Genomic DNA, 20,514 nt, shown 5'->3' with positions numbered 1-20,514 from the left:
ATATAGCTTTCATGATTATAGAATATCGAAAATGAAACACATTCAATTAAAACTTCAAAACATGAAATGAAGAGTGTTTGTATCTATCATGATAAGTGTCCGAAAGCTATATAGATTGAGTGGTAAAAAACAGTCAACTACCGGGTATTAGACAGTTACTAACGTGATGAAGCAATTATCAACACTACTAATATGAATAAAATATACATCAACGAGACAACAACCAAACGGAAAGTCAAATATAGACATTTAGAGTGAATAAAACAGTGGAATGAATTTATCAAAGACTATCAAAGAACTGTCACCTTCATCAACAACAAAAACACGCTACCTTAAATGTATCTTAGCGATACCATAATAAACCATTCCTAAAATACGTTGCATGTATATACACATCCTTCTCCTTGTGTTTGTTTTTGTTCATGTGTCAACATCTTTAACAATGTACTCGTGAAAATTTATGTGGTACGAAACAAAATAGAAAGTTTGGTAAATCTGCTCTCTCTCTTACTCTCTCTCAAGATTTTTTAACATTTATAATCTATTATATATTTATTTTAGACCCGAATGTTTCCCGTTCTTTACCCCTCCTGGAGAATTCAAACATACATGTATGGAGTTTGTACGTTCAGAAGCAGCACCAACTACAGGCTGTGGTCCAGGTATACATTTACATTATGGAAGTTTTCATTGTGTTTATGCTTATAATCAAGCATCAAATAGGGACAAACAGAAATATACAAAACAAAGCAAAGTCTTTTACAGTTTGCACAATACCAAATACTCTGTCGATCTACAAACATGGCAAATTAGCTTGTATGTATAACATGACTTGCACAGACAATCAACGTCCATTCATTTTCATTTTGCAAACTTTTTTTGGGGCACTGAATTCGACTAAGCTAAAAATCAATCTTTTATAGATATGAATATATTCAACTTAAGGTAATGATCTTAAGCCACAGCCAGCTGTCCAGAGCCATAAGCACATAAGCACATACTTAAATAATAGTCTTTTATTCAAAAGCAATACAGCTTATAGAATTTACATATACAAATATAATAGCATCAGTGATTAATTACACATGTGTTTTACAATTACAAACAAGTTTGAATCATCGGCGGAGAATGACAACAAATAATATAAATAATGAAATATGAGCATTATATTAAGAGTAACGAATCTTATCAGCTAAATAAAGGTATTTACTAAGCATAGATTGTTAAGCTCTTTAATGTTATGAACAGACAATAGTTGTATAAATTTATAACAAGATGGTTTTTCCAATAAAATGGTTTTATAGTTTTTTTTCTTATATCAAAATATTTTTCACATACTAAAATGTAATGGTATTCATCTCCAATCAGATGTTTAAAAAAGCAGTGATAAAACAGGTAATATAAAATACTATTATGAAGTTTATGAAGAGGGGTGAAAGATACAAAGGGACATTAAAACTCATAAGTCGAAAATAAAATAACAACGCCATGGCAAAAAACGAAAAGAGACCAAAAGACAAACAACTGAACAGTATACAAAACACAACATAGAAAGTTAAAGACTGAGACACAAAAAAATGATGTAAATGACGTTTCACTTTCAAAGGATAATGTGGTAGTATCATTTTATTCCACTGTATGTAAATATCAACATTTTGATTTGTTGAGACTATAACAAGTGACATTGAACAAAACTTCATACTCCCCTCTGAGTATCAGTATCATATTCCTCTCTGAACATCCTCGACTACCTCGAGCGACGTTACTCGCAGTTATTAATGAACATAACGTTTTGAACATTTTTTGATAACGAAAGTATAGTCATTATCGTGTTCAAAACTATTTCAGACTTAAGAACAAAACAGAAAAAAAACTTACCATAGAATAAATAATAAACTTTTGATCGGTAGTGGAATAAAACAATTATTTCCCTTGGCTTAGTGTATAATAACGTTCCGCCATTGGTATGATATCCATCATTATTTAGGCTGTTGTGATAGTTTTGTCACAACGTTTTGGTTATAAAAAATTGTATTCTGAATACAAAACATTCGGAATATTTATAATATGTATATTGGAACAACCGTATGAAGTAAATAATCCAACACAAGCTCTGATTAAACTTCAGCAAAGAAGATGTATTAATGTACAATGTATATATGTATATACAGGTCCTCGTCACCAGATGAACCAGAGAACATCTTACTTAGATTTGTCACAGGTGTATGGTAATAATATCAAGGCCATGAGAGAACTACGTACATTGCACGGCGGTGAGTCAGTTTTTGTTTAGTCATGATACACCAAATTTTGAGTTCCAGGATTTTGAATTACAATCACGTTTGGTCTGTACCGGCAGACGCTATCTGTTGTGACGTTAAAAAATTGCGATACAACATTTGATATCCTTCAGTGGCAATGATTTGGGCGTAAAACACCAATCAATCAATCAATCAATAAATACTTGTTGCATCTTTCTTTAAAACATTAATTTTTTTGTATCTAAGATTGCCAAATACTTAGTACTATTACACATATTTTGGAATATAACTAATCTTTTTTTTTAGTTTTACAAATCTGCATTTATCATGTAAAATGGAAAAGAAGTGATATAATTATTTGCATCAAACCCAATCACTCACTTAACAAACATCATAGGAACAGCTGTTGTATTACTGTTTTTTTCCTAATGTGTTTGCTCTTTCAGTAACTTCTCATTTCCTTTCCTTGGTAGCCCGGTAGCTCATATATTATTTTGTTCACCGTATTTAATGAGTATATCTGCAGCCTTTGTGATTCTGAAGTTTGTTTTCCACACTTTTGATACATTGCTATATCTTATCAAGTAGGAAGAACACGTTTTATTTTCGTGTTAGATGTGGCATTCTTTTGCGATGGAAACGTGAATTGAAAAGGAAATAATTCCTCAAAAGAAAGAGAAATGAACGCCTTTTTATTTTTTTCACAAGATGAAGATCTTTTTTTATTCATAAATAAACATGTTGAAGAGAAAACCAGATATTATTTGTACGTCTTCTTGAAATCACTAACTAAGATCGTAGCAAAATTTATAGAAGTTTCAGTAATAAGTCCTTTACGACAACTCCTTATTATTATGCTTATCAATCTTACAGTGAACAGAAGACAAGCGACTGATTTCAAATCCAAATGTCCCGCTTTCCATCTAATTGGCCCATATTTATAGTAATTACTTATTTTATGTATTGTAAATTTATTGTTTTATTTGTTCTCAGCGCTAATAAGAAATACGTGGCAATGAACTTAAAGCCAGCAACGATAATTAATCAATCAGACAATTAATCAATCAATCACGAGAGATGGGGGATGTCTGTATCTTTAAAAAGCAAACATGCCTCGAAAGAAAGATAAATATAAATAATGTAGATCTGACGGTCTTTTCCATATTGCATTGACTTTTTGCGTTGCTTGAACTTTTTCGCGTGATAAGATAAAACACTGAAACATCGAACTACAACATAACATAAGTATGATCGTTGCGAACTATAACATAGCACACGTATGGTAGTTGCGAACTACAACATAACACAAGTATGATCGTTGCGAACTATAACATAGCACACGTATGATCGTTGCGAACTACAACATAACACAAGTATGATCGTTGCGAACTGCAACATAACACAAGTATGATCGTTGCGAACTATAACATAGCACACTTATGATCGTTGCGAACTACAACATAACACAAGTATGATTGTTGCGAACTACAACATAACACAAGTATGATCGTTGCAAACACTTTAATTATCGGTAATACTATTCATGGAATTTTAATACAAGATAGTCTATATGACCTTGGATAGGGGGGAGGGGGTCATGTGATATGTGTAGTTTATTTTATGGTGTTCAATATAAAGTCCATATCTAAGGGACATACACACATACTAGTAACCTCATAACCAGCCAATAAGTGGATTATATTGATAAATTGGACTTTTTGCAGGTGAAATGCAGGAAGGTGCCGGAGGTTTGTTACCTGATGGACCACCTGATCAAGATTGTGTTGAAGGTCAAGTTTGTTTCAGAGCAGGTAATCTCTAATGAAGTCACGTGACATTTTACACACCTGAGTCCTGATCAAAACTTTTATTCAACTGAAATATCTAATAGATTCATTCACTCGTTTTAAACTCACAAACTTCTTTGTTTTTGACCGGAAAGAGCTAAGTTGTTGGTACCTACGTACATTTTAAAATAGTTACCGCATTAGAATTTTGTGTGCGGGTTGTTTAATTGCTGTCACGTCCATACATACTCTATTTATTCATACACAATACCACTATTCTTGACTTTATTGATAAGAATGGCCCTTATTTAAATTCCTCCACATTTTAAATATGTTGACCAATGGTACATGCATACTCGAGTACACGTCTGATAAGTACAAGGAACGTTCTGACATGAAATTATAAAATCAATCATGTCTAATGTGCCTTGTTAAAGATATCAATAAGTATTAAATTTCAATACATTGTACACATGAACAGTTATCTCTTTTATATATCTTTCAAAATTTGCATACTGTAGTAGATAAAAAATAGATTTCAAGGTGGCAAACTAGAAACAAACCTAGAGTAAAACCTACATTTGTTGTTTTTTTTTGCCCGCGACGCTAGACATGCTAGAGGATAAAGTTTGTGTGATAGCCGCCATGATCCGTACGGGCGTCCGCCAGAAACATATAGAGGATAACTAACTTGTGTCAGCTGTGATTCAAACAGTTTGTTTTCAACATTATCAAGTTTAATCTTTGCACAGTTATCGCATTTGATCGCAGTGATGTGCACTTCCTATTTTGAACATATTTAAGTGCCAGTCTTGGTAAGAATCAGGCAATTTAGAAGAATATCAAAACATGGCCGAAAAAAACCCGCCGACCTAACCATCCTATTTTGAAGTTACTCTCATCCTGAGTTAGAAATGGTAGGTCTTTCGTTTTTGCGTGTCTGATAATTCTAGAAATCTCTAGATAATTTGTGATTAGAATGATAGCAAATTACGGAGTTAGCTCCCCTTAATTGTTAATTACTAGTCATTTCATCCACAATACACGAAATACCAGAACAGAAAAAGAAAACAAATGTTAAATCTATGCACCATTATACATTTTGAAATTAAATTAATGTAAACTTGAGCGGGTTTTTGTTTGTCAAGTTTTCACCACTGCCTGATTCTTAGGCAGATTGCCGCTTTATTTTTTTGTAATGTTTTCCATGTGTAAAGCTTTGTCGTTTTTGTCTGATTACTACAATGGGGGTCTAGTTTGTGTTACGTGTAAATCAAATGGTTTTCCTTCAACATAGAAAACGTTTTCACAGTGATTGCACGATGATTGAAGACATTATATATTTGGACAGATTGAATTAAAATATATATTATGTTCAGGAATATTCGTAAATGGGGGATTTGATATTTCTGAAATATTTATTATGTTTTTGTCAAGTAATTGTTGAGAAAATATCTAACAAAATAAAAGCATTTCAAAACAACATTAAGATATTTATTTCAAACAATTGGCTCATTTGCTTTTTCTCGTCTAAACTGTATTGTAATTAGCTCCGAAAATTCGAAATCATGTTGCTATATACATATGCATATATTTAATTACAGGAGATCACAGGCATTCAGATGCACCAACATTAAATGTTATTCACGTTCTATTTCTGAGAGAACATAACAGGATAGCCCGAGAACTCCAAAAAATAAATCCTCATTGGGGAGACGAAAAAATATATCAGGAAACGAAAAAAATATTAGATGGTATGTACCAACATATAATATACAACGAATACTTACCCGCCATCCTTGGAGAGGAAATAGTTACAAAATATGGAATAAGAAGTACAGCTAAAGGATATAATAATGTTTACGACCCAAAAGTTGATGGATCAACCAGAAATGTATTTGCTGCAGCCGTATTTAGAATGGGACATACTCAAATTGAAACATTCGTTGGTTTTATGACACCAGATTATGCAAATGGAGGTCAAACGCCAGTTGTCGAAGAATTTTTCAACACACGTTTAATACGAAATAATCCCATGTATGGTGTGGATGGCATAGCACGATGGATGTGTACAATGTTCCAGGGAGCGCCAGATAGTTTCATTACACATGCAGTTAAGGATAGACTTTTCGAGACTGAGCCCGGAAACGGATTTGATTTACCAGCATTAAACATGCAACGCGCTAGAGATCACGGTATTGCACCATATAATAAATGGAGAGAATTTTGTGGGCTTAAACCTGCACTTCATTTCGGGGTCGCACCAATGGGTCTGATAGACCATGACCCACGATCAGCTAAAGCACTTCAAATGTCTTACAGGTAATTTTTATTAATTTGATTTATATAAAAAATATACCGGTAGTAAACATTTCAAATTTGTTATGTCAAGAAGAATGACAAGTTATTTCTAATTTCCGTTTAATTCCTGAAATATCCATTCTTAATAGTGATCTTGTTGGGTTTTGGAGGTTCGAGTTTGTTTTTGATCTGCATGCTGCAAGTGTATTTCTACTAAATAATTTGTATTTATTAGTATTAGTATTAAACAATTTACTACATGTACACTTATTTGTATTAGTTTTTTTTAATTTTAAATACATAATAATTATAATAATAGCAATAATAAAAAATATATATTTTTATATTCATATTTATAAAGGTTTTTAAAGTGCTTATTTAAGAAATAATAACACATTCCAACAAATTAAAAACGAATGATGGAGACAAAGGTTAGAGTTTGGATAAGAATCGGAATGACCCTGAGAGAAATCTCCATATTTTGTTCAACATTATTATTTCGTATTAAGAATGTGATAATACAGTAAGTACGGTATGGGTTTTTCTCATTGTTGAAGGCCTATAATTAGTAACAGCCACTTCATTTGAAATTTGGTGGATAGTTGTCTCATTGGCAATCATACGTCTCATTGGCAATCATACCACATCTCCTGATTTTTGTCTCGCTTGACGGAGTCAAAAAGCGAGACATAGGTATGCTGTTTCCGGCATCGGCGACGACGACGGCGGCGGCGTCAACAATGTATTAGTTTGTGATTAGGTCTAGCTTGTGGTGAACCACAAATTGTAGGTCAATCATATTTGGTATACAGTTGTATTAGCATTGGCACATCTCATTTCCATGGAGATTATTTGGCCCTGCCCCCTCAGTCATGGTCTATTGACTTTGAAACTTTTGCTTATTTTACATGTATTAATTTGTGATTAGGTCAGTTTATGGGGAACCATTAGTGGTAGGTCAATGATATTTGGTATGCAGTTGTATAAGCATTGGCATATCTCATTTCCATGGAGATTATTTGGCTCAGCCCCCTTAGTCATGGTCTATTGACTTTGAAAATTTTGCTTAGTTAGCATGTATTAGTTTGTGATTATGTCAGTTCAAGGGGAACCATTAGTGGTAGGCCAGTGTTAATTGGTATTCAGTTGTATAAGCATTAGCACATTTCATTTGAATGGAAAATATTTGGCCCCATCCCCTCAGTCATGGCCTATTGACTTTGAAACTTTTGCTTAGTTTACATGTATTAGTTTGTGATAAGATCAGTTTAAGATGAACTGCTAATGTTAAGTCAATGATATTTGGTATGCAAATTTATTGGCATTTGTAAGTATATCGTTTCCATGGAGATTATATAGCTCCACCCCCTCTTCATGGTTCATTGACTTTGAAACTTTTACATAGTTTACAAGTTAATGTTTGTGTTTAGGTTTGTTTAAAGGGAACAACTTGTAATAAGTCAATGATATTTGATATGCAGTTGTATTAGCATTGGCGCATCTCATTAACGTGGAGATGGTTTAGCTATGTACCTCAGTCATGGTTCATTGACTTTGAATATTAGCCTAACTTGTTAAGTATTGCCATTCTAATTTCAACATTTGCATAATCAAAATTACAAAAAAGCGAGACATATCTCTGTGATAACAGATTATTATATTGGTGTTCTACATAAAGTTTAATGATCATTTAAAAAAGAGGCAGGGCCAATTCTCCCTGTATTTTTTCACAGCAGGGTCATCTTCAGGAAGTCTTTCCAAGTCATCTTCAAACAGTGTTTCAATCTTTATTTAAATTCATTGTATCAGAGCTTCATGTGTGGACTCTTAGGTCGTAACAATAGTATGGGCTATTTTTAAACAGATCACCAAATTATTAACGTATGTAGACAGCTCAAAATATCAATTTTGACATAATTTGACCATCTGTGGAAATATGTAATAATGTTTAAAGTATATTCCGTTTTCAGTAAGATTTGATGAATTTTAGACTTTGGCACTCTGAATGAAACGAATACAGGGGAAATTGGCACTTCTTTGCTTAAAATAACATATGTTTATTTTTTATTATAGCCATCCGAATGATATTGACATTTTCCCCGGAGCTTTATCAGAAATACCAATGCCAGGATCACTGTTAGGACCTACCTTTCAGTGTCTATTCAGTCTACAGTTTTTGAATTACAAAGTTGGAGATCGGTTTTATTATGAAAATGATTTTAAACATACAGGATTTACACCAGGTAAACTTTAAAGAGTTTTTGAATGTTGAAATGATTCATACATATAAACCAAAATACCCAATGATAATAAGTAATCAAAAAATGATCTGAAATAAAAACAATTACAAAGTATTAATATGAAAAGTCAAGAAAACAGTACGTTTTACTGGTTTTACTTACAAAAAGAAAAAAAGTATTTCTGAAAAAAAAACATTAGATTGGTAGAAGATCTGGTTGACATATATTCAGGCATTCGATTTACCCCTGAGCTGACTTCACTAACATTATAAAAAAAAAGCTAAGAATACAGTACATAAAAAAATAAATAAAAAAATCAACATATAATGTTACTAATAGGTGTAATACCACCAATGATTTTCCCCTATTAGTCTTTGTTAAATTTGCACTTTTCAAAAAAATGTGCAGAATTTATCTTTGTTTGAAATAAAGAAATACTTGGCATGAGTAAAGTTTTATCCTGTCCAGTACTGTAGACAAAATTTCACATAACATTTCATTGCATATAAAAGCATATAAGAAAATAACCATCACTGGAAGTTAACCAATCAAATTTCACCCCTTTTTTCCTGTGTAAAAGCTTTAGTAACCATGTAACCTCAATTTTCCAAAATATTCTATAGAAACACCCAATAAAAAAATAATGGTGCTTTGAAACACCCAAGATATATGTTTATGACTCAGACATTTTATTACTGCAATGAAATGTGGGATTAATATGCTACAACTGTCAAATTCAAGGGAATATTTTTTTTCGACCCTTTTTCGGATGTGATGTACTATAATTTGGTGGTATTACACCTACACGTGGTGTGAAACGATTAGTCATTGCCTTTGTAGGTCACATTGACACAATTTGACAAATTATAATCACATTTGTGGGTCAACGTAACCCAATTTGACAATTTATAATTATATTTGTAGGTCAACTTTACACAATTTGACAATTTAGGATAAACATTTGTAGGTCAACTTAACACCATTTGACACTTATAATTACATTTGTAGGTCACATTTACGCAATTTAACAATTCATTATTACATCTTAAGTTAACTTATTAATAACACAATTTGACAACTTATCTTTACATTTATAGGTCAACTTAACACCATTAAACAACAGACACTCTCATCGTTGTTTATAAGAAACATGCAAATGTCTCGTATGCAGCACAATGCTTTTGTCTCGCCATTATCTGGGTAAGAATAACGTAGAATTCATACGTATGTCTAGTAGCCAGAAAGGTAACAATATCGTAAAATTCATGTGTATGCCTAGTCGATAATAAGATAACATAATGTAGAATTCATACGTATTTCGAGTAGAAAACAAGGGAATGATAAAATAGAATGCATACCTATGTCTAGTTGATAACAAGGAATAATACACTCAGTGGCGGATTCAGAAATTTTCATAAGTGGGGGCCCACTGACTGCCTAAGAGGGGGCCCGCTCCAGTCATGTTTCAGTGATTCCCTATATAATCAACCAAATTTTTACTACAAAGGGGAGGGGGGGCCTGAAAAACCCTCTAAATCCGCCTCTGACACTTGTCTTGTAGATAGTAAGATAACCATTAATAGAATTCAAACGTATGTCTAGTAGATAACAAGGGAACGATAAGGTAGAATTCAAACATATGTCTTGTAGATAACAAGGGAACGATAAGGTAGAATTCAAACGTATGTCTAGTAGAGGGACGGGGAACGATGTCTAGTTGATAGTAATATATCAATATCGTAAAATTGATACGTATATCTGATAGATAACAAGAGAAAAGTTACGTAGACTTCATACGTATGTCTAGTATGTATCAAGGGAACGATAACGTATAACTGATACGTCTAGTAGATAACAAGGGAAAGATTAAGTAGCATTAATACGTGGATCTTGTGGATAGCAAAGGAATGATACAAGAGAACTCATACGTATGAATAGTAAATAAAAAGGGAACGATAACGGAGAATTCATTAGTGTGTCTGGTAGACAGGAAGGGAACGATAACGTAGAAACTCATTAGTGTATCTGGTAGACAGTAAGAGAACGACAACGGAGAACTCATTCGTATTTCTAGCAGATAGTAAAGGAACGATAATGTAGAACTCGTACGCATTTCTAGTTGATTACAAGGGAAATATTGCGTAGAATTCATATGTGTGTCTAGAAGATATCAAGGGAATTATAACGTAATATTCCTCCGTTTGTCTCAAAAATAGCAAGGGAATGATACCGTAGTACTCATCCGTATGTCTAGTAGATTACAAGGGAAGGATTACGAAGAATTCCTGCGTATGTCTAGAAGTTATCAAGGGAATGATGACGCCGAACTAATTCGTATTTCTAGTACATAAAAGGGGAATGATAACGTAGAAATCATACTTATGTCTAGTAGATAACAAAGGAAATATTACATAGAATACATGCGTATGTCTAGTAGATAGTAAGGGGACAATAACGTAGAACTCATGCGCATCTCTTTTAGATAACAAGGAAACGATAAGGTAGGACTCATATGTATGTCCTGGTAGATATAAAGTAGAACTTATACGTAGGTCTGGTAGAGAACAAGGGAGCGATAACGTAGAACTCATACACATGTCCGGTGGGTAGCAAGGTAACGATAACGCAGAAATCTTACGTATCTCCGGTAGATCGCAAGGGAATGATAACGTAGAACTCATACGCATGTCTACCAGGTAGCGAGGGAACGATAACGTAGTACTCATAGTTATGTTTAGTAGATAACAAGGGAAATATTATGAAGAATTGAAGCGTATGTCTAGTAGATAACAAGGGGAAGATTACGTAGAACTCCTACGTATCTCCGGTAGATAACAAGGGAATGATAGCGTAGAACTCCTACGCATGTCTACCAGGTAGCGAGGGAACGTTATAGTTATGTTTAGTAGATCACAAGGGAAAGATTATGAAGAATTGAAGCGTATATCTAGTAGATAACAAGGGGAAGATTACGTAGAACTCATACGTATCTCCGGTAGATAGCAAGGACATAAAAACGTAGAATTCTAGCGTATGTATAATAGATAGCAAAGGAACGATAACGAGGAATTCACACGTATGTCCGGTGGATAACAAGCAAATGATAACGTATGGTTTGGCGCCAGCAAACATGTTTAATCCCTTAACATTCTATATGTGCCTTTTCCAAGTCAGGAGCCTGTTTTTCAGTGGTTGTCGTTTAATACTGTTTCTCATATTTATTTTTCGTTTATTGTTTTGTTGTTTTTTCTTATGTTGTGCCGTTACACCACTGTCCTAGGTTAGGGGAGGGTTGTCGCCTTGAAACGTGTTTAATCCCGCCACATTCTTTATATATATTTTGCCTGCTCCAAGTCAGGAGCCTATATTTCAATGGTTGTCGTTGGTTCATGTCCATCATATTTGTTTTTCGTAATTTTTTTTTTATATTTTTTTTTAAAGCTATTAGTTTTGTCAATTGAATTGTTTCATATTTTTTTATGTCGGGGCCTTTAATAGCAGACTATACGGTATGGGGTTTTCTCGTTGTTGAAGGCCGTATGGTTGCCTATAATTACTTACATCCACTTCATTTGAACTTTGTTGGATACATTGTAGTTGTCTCATTTGAAATCATACCACATCTCCAATTTTTATAAAAGGGAATGATAACGTATAATTCATACGTATATCCAGTAGAAAGCGAGGAAATTATAACAGAATTCAAACGTATGTTTAGTAGATAACAAGGAAACTATATAGTAAATTCAAACATATGTCCTGTAGATAACAAGGGACCGATAATGTAGAATTTAAATGTAGGTCTAGTGGATAACAAGGGAACGATAACATAGAATTCAAACGTTTCATAACTTTTCTAAATTAACCTTCTACGGGAATGCTCAAATCTGAATATAAAAAAAAACCCAACTCATTAAAGATACCAGGCTTATAATTTGATACGCCAGGAGTGCGATTCGTCTACATAAACCTTTTCAGTGGCGCTCGAGTCAAAACAATTGGAATGGCCAAATCCAATACAAAGACGAGCAATATGATCAAAAGGGATATAAAAAGAATAGCCTTATTTTGTACCCGAGGTAGTTTGAACCTTATTTTCCTAATAATTTCTTCATTTATCAACGATGATTATTAAGTATTCCATATGCTATCTTTTAAATATTATCTTCAGACATTATGTTTATACATATTAATAGTTGTACGTGTTTTTTCATTTTCAGACCACACCGACACGGGCCTCAAATGTTTCCAAATCTCGATTTGAATTTCTGGCGGGAAATCGTTATCCATAAAAAGAAATAATACTCACGTTACCTCATGTTAAAGTGAGAGTCCAGCTGCTGTCTAGTAATATACTCTATGATTAAATCCTTGTTTTTAGAGGCTGACGGAAAGTTAATTTTTACAATTAGACAACATAATGAATTTGATAAATCTGTATAAAAGAATTACCTTTTCTATTAAGGGGAGACACAACACAGTTGTATTGTTTCAATTTAAAAGTATATGTTTTTCATACAAATATATTTAATTTGATGGAGAGGTTTATAACTAATCATTAAACTCATAAATAAATGCTTATTTTTGTTATTATTTTCATTGACTTTCATATTATTACAATCATTAAGGCAGTCTATTATAAGTGTACCATAGCGTAACTGGAGGTACAGCATCAGGAAACAAAGAAAACCAGAGACATTTTTTATACTATTTGGCCTTAACTCTTTTCCCATAAATAGATGCCCAGAGTCAAAGTACAGTCTTCAACAAAAAAAGAAAACACACACTTTAGATAATAAGTTCTTAATCGACCTTTCGCTATATCAATTGTTAAAAAGACCAAAAGACAAAGATAAGACATCGTTGACAAATTCTAAATATATGACTGCTTATTGACTGGCCAGTTAAGAACCTTGTGGATAATCAATATAAGAATAGCGCCGCGAGATTTGTATCCTGTTCTCGTAGTTCCCAGTGTTAACAGTTTATACCTGGACCTATTATATCCTGTTGTCGCAGTTCCCAGTGTTAACAGTTTATATCTGGACCTATTATATACTGTTGTCGTAGTTCCAAGTGTTAACAGTTTATACCTGGACCTATTATATCCTGTTGTCGTAGTTCCCAGTGTTAACAGTTTATACCTGGACCTATTATATCCTGTTGTCGTACAATGTAGTTCTTAGTGTAAACAGTTTATACCTGGACCTATTATATACTGTTGTCGTAGTTCCAAGTGTTAACAGTTTATACCTGGACCTATTATATCCTGTTGTCGTAGTTCCCAGTGTTAACAGTTTATACCTGGACCTATTATATCCTGTTGTCGTACAATGTAGTTCTTAGTGTAAACAGTTTATACCTGGACCTATTATATACTGTTGTCGTAGTTCCAAGTGTTAACAGTTTATACCTGGACCTATTATATCCTGTTGTCGTAGTTCCCGGTGTTAACAGTTTATACCTGGACCTATTATATCCTGTTGTCGTAGTTCCCAGTGTTATCAGTTTATACCTGGACCTGTTATAATTTAAATGACATTATGAAAATTTCTTCATATTACAAAGAGAGCACAATAAATGATGACACTAAACCAAAGAAAATCTAACCATTGAATAAAGGACAGTTTTCATTTAGATATAAAACAATGAAGTGAGATTGTGGAATCATTATGGCGAATATACTCAATTCTTTGACAATAGCACACATCATTGTTTATATATACTGAACACATCAATCACTTCAAATAAACTTTACTTATACTATTTACGATTGACTGTCAAAGAACTGAGCAGATACAAACAGATTTTACACTAAAATTAGAGTTGAACCATACGAGCCATTATTTTCGGTGTTGCAATACAGAAAGTTTTAAGTAAAAGGTTTTTGTGCAGCATTCATACTGACAAGAATAAACATAAAGACTATGTACAATTGCCAACGCTGACTACGTTTAATTTACATTTGCACCATTTTAAAGACCGATCTTAATATCTTAATATCGTTTTATTTTATTAATTGAATATTAGAAAATGCTCATGATATCTCACCTGCCACATTCACTGACACGTGTCATTAAACAGTATTATTTAATTTTACGTATAGAAAGAAAGACAACTGAGATATGTTTCTATCAACTGTTATGCACGAATAAATCTTTTCTGAAGAGTCTATAAAGTACAAGTAATAGCTTTTCTAAAAAGCTTGCCGTATTTTAGCTGCTTATACATGTATTGAGGTCGGTGGTTTGTGGGTATAGGGTTTTTTATTGGAATCTTGCACTCCAAGCATTAGAATATATAGTGTCTTTTTTCTCCTGGCTTTTGATTTTAGTTGTAGTATTGGTGAATCAGGGTTATCATTGAAGGAGGCTTGATAGTCACATATGATAATATATATATATATATATGGTTTGTAATAGCTAAAGTAACGATACAAACACTTTTTGTTTGTTTTGTGGAATATGATTGTTTACACTTTATGACAATGCAAGTAGTTTTAACATGCATACTGTGTCTTGACAGTTATGTAATAGTTAGCAAGGTTATAATCAAGTTGATAAGAAAAACGTATTATTTACTTTTGAGGATTACTGCTAGACAAAATGGACTACCAGTGGCAGATCTAGAAATTTTCATAAGGGGGCCAGCTCCAGTCATGCTTCAGTGATTCACTACATGTATATGATCAACCAAAGTTTTCCCACGAAAGGGGGGTGGGGGTCCCCTGAAAACTCTCTCAATCCGCCTCTGACTACTATAGTTGGCCGTTCAAATATGAGAATATTACATCTTATATGTATAGAAGACAGTGGTCTCTTTAGCCCAAATTAGAAGGGCGCCGCACCCTGAGTGCCATTAGCCACGCCCTGGGTGCCTTCAATTGCGCCCCTCCCGGACGCCTTTTTCCAAGGGGGGAGAATAGTAAGTTTATTTCGCTTCTTTTGGTTAATAGTGATCTGATGTATGAATGTGTATTGCCATGTTTTATGAACATGTAGTATGAATGACTTTTCTAATGCAAATTTTATAGAGTAAATAATCAAAACAACAACTTATGCATCTTTATTAACAACATATACAGTAAAAAAAAGTGAACTCGTGATACACACAGAAACGTAGACAAAAGAAATGAGAAGTGCCTTTTCCTATCATAAAAAAGTGCCCTGCCCTTCACTGGCACCCTGCCCCTTTCTATTTCTAGCTGGAGCACTTCAAGTGATGAATATCTCATCTGGCTTTTGTCTTAGAAGAAGCAATTAGTTTTGAAGGTACAGGTTAAGTGTTGTTATCACTAATTTCCAGATGTAGTATAACTGTAAGAAGATGTTTTGTGGTAATGGATTTGGAATGAAATATTAATTGCAAATAATTTTCTAGAACATGTTGTCAGCTGGCTTCTTATATTTTTTATTATTTTGTTGCGGTTTGTAATCTTGACATTTTTTTTGTAAGTTCTATAGATGAGAGCTTCATATTGGTATTATCATTTAGTGCTTTATATTTGGTTGCATGTGTAAGCATATGCTTTTGTTTGTTGGAATATTTATATTTTCATTTCTGATGGCAACAAGTTCATGTAATACATATAGTCAGGATTATTAGTAAGCGAAAGTTGTTTTGTTTGTTTATGTTTATTGTCATAATTGATATGGACTATATAACTTGCTGTTTGGTGTGAACCAAGGCTTCATGTTGAAGACTGTACTTCAACCTATAATGGTTTACTTTTATAAATTGTGACTTGGATGGAGAGTTGTCTTTGGTACTGATATGACATTCTGTTATATCTATCGACAAGATTGAGAACACATTTTTTTGTAATAAAACATATTTAATTCTATGATATCATATTTAACAATTTATCGGTAATTTGTGCATTTTTCCTTTGATGTGTACTACATGTATCTGATAATGTCAGTATCAGTTGACTGGTCGTGATATATAAATTATTGGGTCAGTTCGCAATTGACATGCTCAGGTACGCTGTGTCAGGATCTTCTTTCACCTTTCATTCACAAAATCTTGCATGATTATTTTTTGCAGAATCGCAAGAGTGTTTTGGTGAATGAAACACTTCTCATATTGTTTGAAAGTTTCAGTAAAGTTAGTTTTGCCTTTTTGACAGATTGTGTGAAAATTCGAACAGAATATGAATAAAAAACCCAATAAACTTTAAAAAAATGCACCATTTTTAATAGCTTTCCTTGCTTATTCACAATGATGTACAAAATGTATAAATATATCATCCATGCTATTCCGATCTGAGTTTTTTTTTATACATAGTCTGGTGCTGTTCCAAGTAGTCTTCTTTTTCTGTTTCTTGAGAAGTATTTGTTTTACCTGTTCAGTCACTTTAAAGTGTTACAATTAATATTTAGATGCAACACAATATAGTGACCAAAAAGGTACTGCTATCATATGAGAGGAGCTAGAAAAAAAATGAAATGTACACATTATCAACATTTTTGTGGGACCATCAAGATGTGGTTTCATTGATTTTTTTGTCAATATATAGACAGATATTCATAGACCAAATAACAAATAAGCAACAAATTCAAAAATAGATGTAGGATGAATTACAGAAAGAAGGGGTACCCGGGGGCCCGAAACTTGACAAGGTTTGGTTTGGAACAAGTAATATGTCTGCATTAACATTAAATGTAGGTTTTAAAAGGGGGACCCAGATCGCCTTTCCCTAAATCCTTTCTGAAATTAAAGGTTTAACTGGGCGCAGTTGAAAAATAAATGAACATGACTTTGAAAAAGCAAGAATATTAAGCTAAAAGAAATAGACCATACTTGGATGACATCTATTCAAATGTTTGAAATAATTATGAAGTTGACAAGAAATGAACTTGTTCAGATAATATACAGTCAGCCTACAGACTTGTTGCTTCCTGAAATGTCTGCTTACACAGTGCTTTCCTAAAATGATTTGTAATGTGATTGTTTTCATGATGAATGATGAGCAAACATAGATTATGCCGTTGGTTTTCTCGTTTGAATTGTTTTACATTGTTATTTCGGGGCCTTTTATAGCTGACTATGCAGTATGGGCTTTGCTCATTGTTGAAGGCCATAAGGTGACCTATAGTTGTTTATTTCTGTGTCATTTTGGTCTTTTTTGGAGAGTTGTCTCATTGGCAATCATACCACATCTTCTTTTTTTTATATTATAATGACAAGATAAATGTTATGTTACCCACCCAACTAAGTAAAATATATAACTTCTCGTTGAACTTCTAAAACAACCATAAATCTGCTGATTCATATCGTATCATTCAATGCTGTCAGATGCTATGTGAAAAATAAAGAAATTTACCTTAATGTATGCTTCCATTATATTTGGCATTGTTATTCAGTTATGTCCAAAGCAGAACTTATAAAAGGCATGCAATAATTTATTTTCAATAGATGCATTTGAAAAATTTATTTTCGGCACTAGTAAAGCGACGTCTATGTTCATGATGTCATGTGATCATCTATATATATAAGAATATTTCATTTGAGTTGAATTATTAAAGATTGCTTTGAATCCTACTTATTGCTATTTGTCTGCAATTACTGGCCATCACAAAGGTTCACGTAAAATTTTGACGTCATAATACAAAATATCTGACGCCACAATGGAAAAGTGATTGTAGTATGATGTCAATGGTTGAAGCGGGACAGCTGCAGATTCTCAGGTCAGCTGGGACAGAATTCCATAAAGCGATTAGGTGTATGGTTATTATATATGGGTACTATGTTCAGGAGGATGAATTCTAATATACATGTATATACCTAAAATACCTGTTCGGTTTTGGATTAACATCCTGGATCTGGATTTCCTTATCAACCACCATCATTGTTAACGCATCCAAGTCATAAACTAGAGCCTTTACATAGTCAGTTCGATCTGCCAATATCACATATTACAAATACTTGTACAAATACAGCCGATAGATTAAACTCAGCACCATTGTATATTGATGATTATACATATAGTATCAGCTCATTCAGATTTGAAAAGGTTAGCAAAATAGCAGCACCATCTGAAAATGGTAAACCTTGATTATCTCGAGCATGTGAATCAAAGCAAATAGTAATTATCATCACAACGCAATATACTTATTGTAAGCATGGTAAGACCTGATACATTGTACATTGTAATGTGAAACTAGAATTGGATTTATCTATATCAAACATTTGTCAAATGCAGTTCTCAGTGCTGTTGATATATCAATTAACAATGACTGCTGAGCGCCACTGTGTACAGTGGCAGATCCAGAACTTTTCATAAAGGGGGGGCCTATATAATCAACCAAGGGGAGGGGCGGCCCCAGCCCCCCCCCTCTTTTGGATCCGCCTGGGGTGTACAACGACTCAAAAGAATAAATCATCATGTACGAGTACATTAAACTGTCTACCCCACATGCGAACATCATTTGGGACCTTGCTGTGTTGCAAGTATCTTGGGTTTTCAGGCATATTAATTCAAATTGCTCATTGCTGCCTTTTTTAATTGCCCACGTTGGGCACCAATGTAACCAGCAAACATGATTGCCTCCAGTTACATTGGCGCCCAACAATAAAAACCCACGGTTAGAAGAAATACCTAGCCAGGGAAATATATAATTATATTAAAATGAAGATAATATCATCATTATAGAGTAAAATGACTCTTGAGGTGGGGGAAGTGTGACGGGATTGCTTCCTTGGAAATTTAGTAGATATCTTTAGCTCAGTCGGTTAACGCGCTGCCTTGTAACACAGAGGTCCCGGTGGAGACATGCGATTTTGCAAGTAGAATCATGCTCTCCGGTTACATATCTATACCTTTTTTAATTTCATCTATCTATAGTCGTAGACGTCCAGTACAGGGGTCATTAAACAAACTATAATGCACTGAAACCCTTGCCCATAACTAAACCGTGATGCTTGGTGTTTGCTTCCTTGCACACACGCAACCATATTACTCACATTGTTTGTTTTCTATTCTAATCAGCTGTTTATCGGCAATTGTCTGTTTTGTTTACATCAGAAATCAATGAAGCGTAGTCCAAATAATTATGACGTCTTGAAGGCTATTATATTTTTTTCTTTGACGCCTTACATCGACGATGTAAGGCGTCAAAGAAAAAAATATAATAGCCTTTCAAGACGTCATAATATCCAAATAATTATGACGTCTTGAAAGGCTATTATATTTTTTTCTTTGACGCCTTACATCGACGATGATGTAAGGCGTCAAAGAAAAAAATATAATAGCCTTTCAAGACGTCATAATTATTTGGACTAAATGAAGCGGTGAATGCGCGGGGAAACGAAAGGACATCTTCGTATCAATACGGTAAATTCCGTGAGTTGAATATTTTCTAATCAATATGTTCAAGCAATGAAAAATATGAGGATAACATTTTTAATCATAGAGCACACGTTTTGTGTATTTACTATTTAAAATTATAGTTCATGAAGAAATATAGCAAAATATGTTTCAATACGCACTATAAAGTGAAGATTGGATGTATTATTGTTTTGTTTTTGAAAGAACATTAATAATCCATAAATACACACCTTTGTACCAAAATTGCTATAAAATTTCAAGATAAGATAAATTTCATCATCACAGAATTATATTATTTGCTCAAATTGACAGGGCTTCGTGAACTAAATTTGGCTTAAATTATGATAGCAATTGAACACTTCATTATAGTTTCTACCGATGACCTACTATCATGATTTTTATCCGACCCCACTTACGGACGCGTTGACATATAATGCATACAACTCAATAATAGCCAATCAGACGTTAAGATATCATGCTTCACTTCCCCCAGAAGCAGCCCGGAAGCAGCTGAGATGCAGCCGTTCAATGTTATTTATAACCAATGAGATACCGTTAACAGATTAACCACATTCCAGACGTCCAGCCTCTGACTA

At 33.5% G+C, this 20,514-nt stretch overlaps 1 protein-coding gene and 1 long non-coding RNA gene across 3 annotated transcripts in view; one reads left to right on the top strand and one right to left on the bottom strand.

The window, feature by feature from the left end:
* LOC127705375 (peroxidase-like protein) overlaps positions 1–13,168 on the top strand; it is an 88,404-nt gene extending 75,236 nt beyond the window's left edge. For both annotated transcript variants that reach the window (XM_052209678.1, XM_052209679.1), the window contains 7 exons: positions 562–662; positions 2,172–2,273; positions 3,986–4,072; positions 5,653–6,370; positions 8,423–8,592; positions 9,687–9,789; positions 12,810–13,168. In XM_052209678.1, the coding sequence (XP_052065638.1) occupies positions 562–662; positions 2,172–2,273; positions 3,986–4,072; positions 5,653–6,370; positions 8,423–8,592; positions 9,687–9,789; positions 12,810–12,891 (1,363 nt within the window). In that variant the 3' untranslated portion in view covers positions 12,892–13,168. The remainder of the gene's footprint in view (positions 1–561; positions 663–2,171; positions 2,274–3,985; positions 4,073–5,652; positions 6,371–8,422; positions 8,593–9,686; positions 9,790–12,809) is intronic.
* Positions 13,169–13,532: 364 nt separating this feature from the next.
* LOC127705395 (uncharacterized) lies at positions 13,533–13,912 on the bottom strand. Its single transcript, XR_007983864.1, has 3 exons — positions 13,849–13,912; positions 13,689–13,739; positions 13,533–13,637 (listed from the first exon to the last, which is right to left on the bottom strand). It is a non-coding gene; the product is annotated as an uncharacterized LOC127705395 (long non-coding RNA).
* Between the last annotated feature and the right edge of the window lie 6,602 nt (positions 13,913–20,514).

The sequence above is a fragment of the Mytilus californianus genome, unplaced genomic scaffold (assembly GCF_021869535.1).
Source record: "Mytilus californianus isolate M0D057914Y unplaced genomic scaffold, xbMytCali1.0.p SCAF_6, whole genome shotgun sequence".
NCBI classification, from domain to species: Eukaryota; Metazoa; Mollusca; class Bivalvia; order Mytilida; family Mytilidae; genus Mytilus; species Mytilus californianus.
This window is presented reverse-complemented; position numbering and strand designations above follow the sequence as displayed.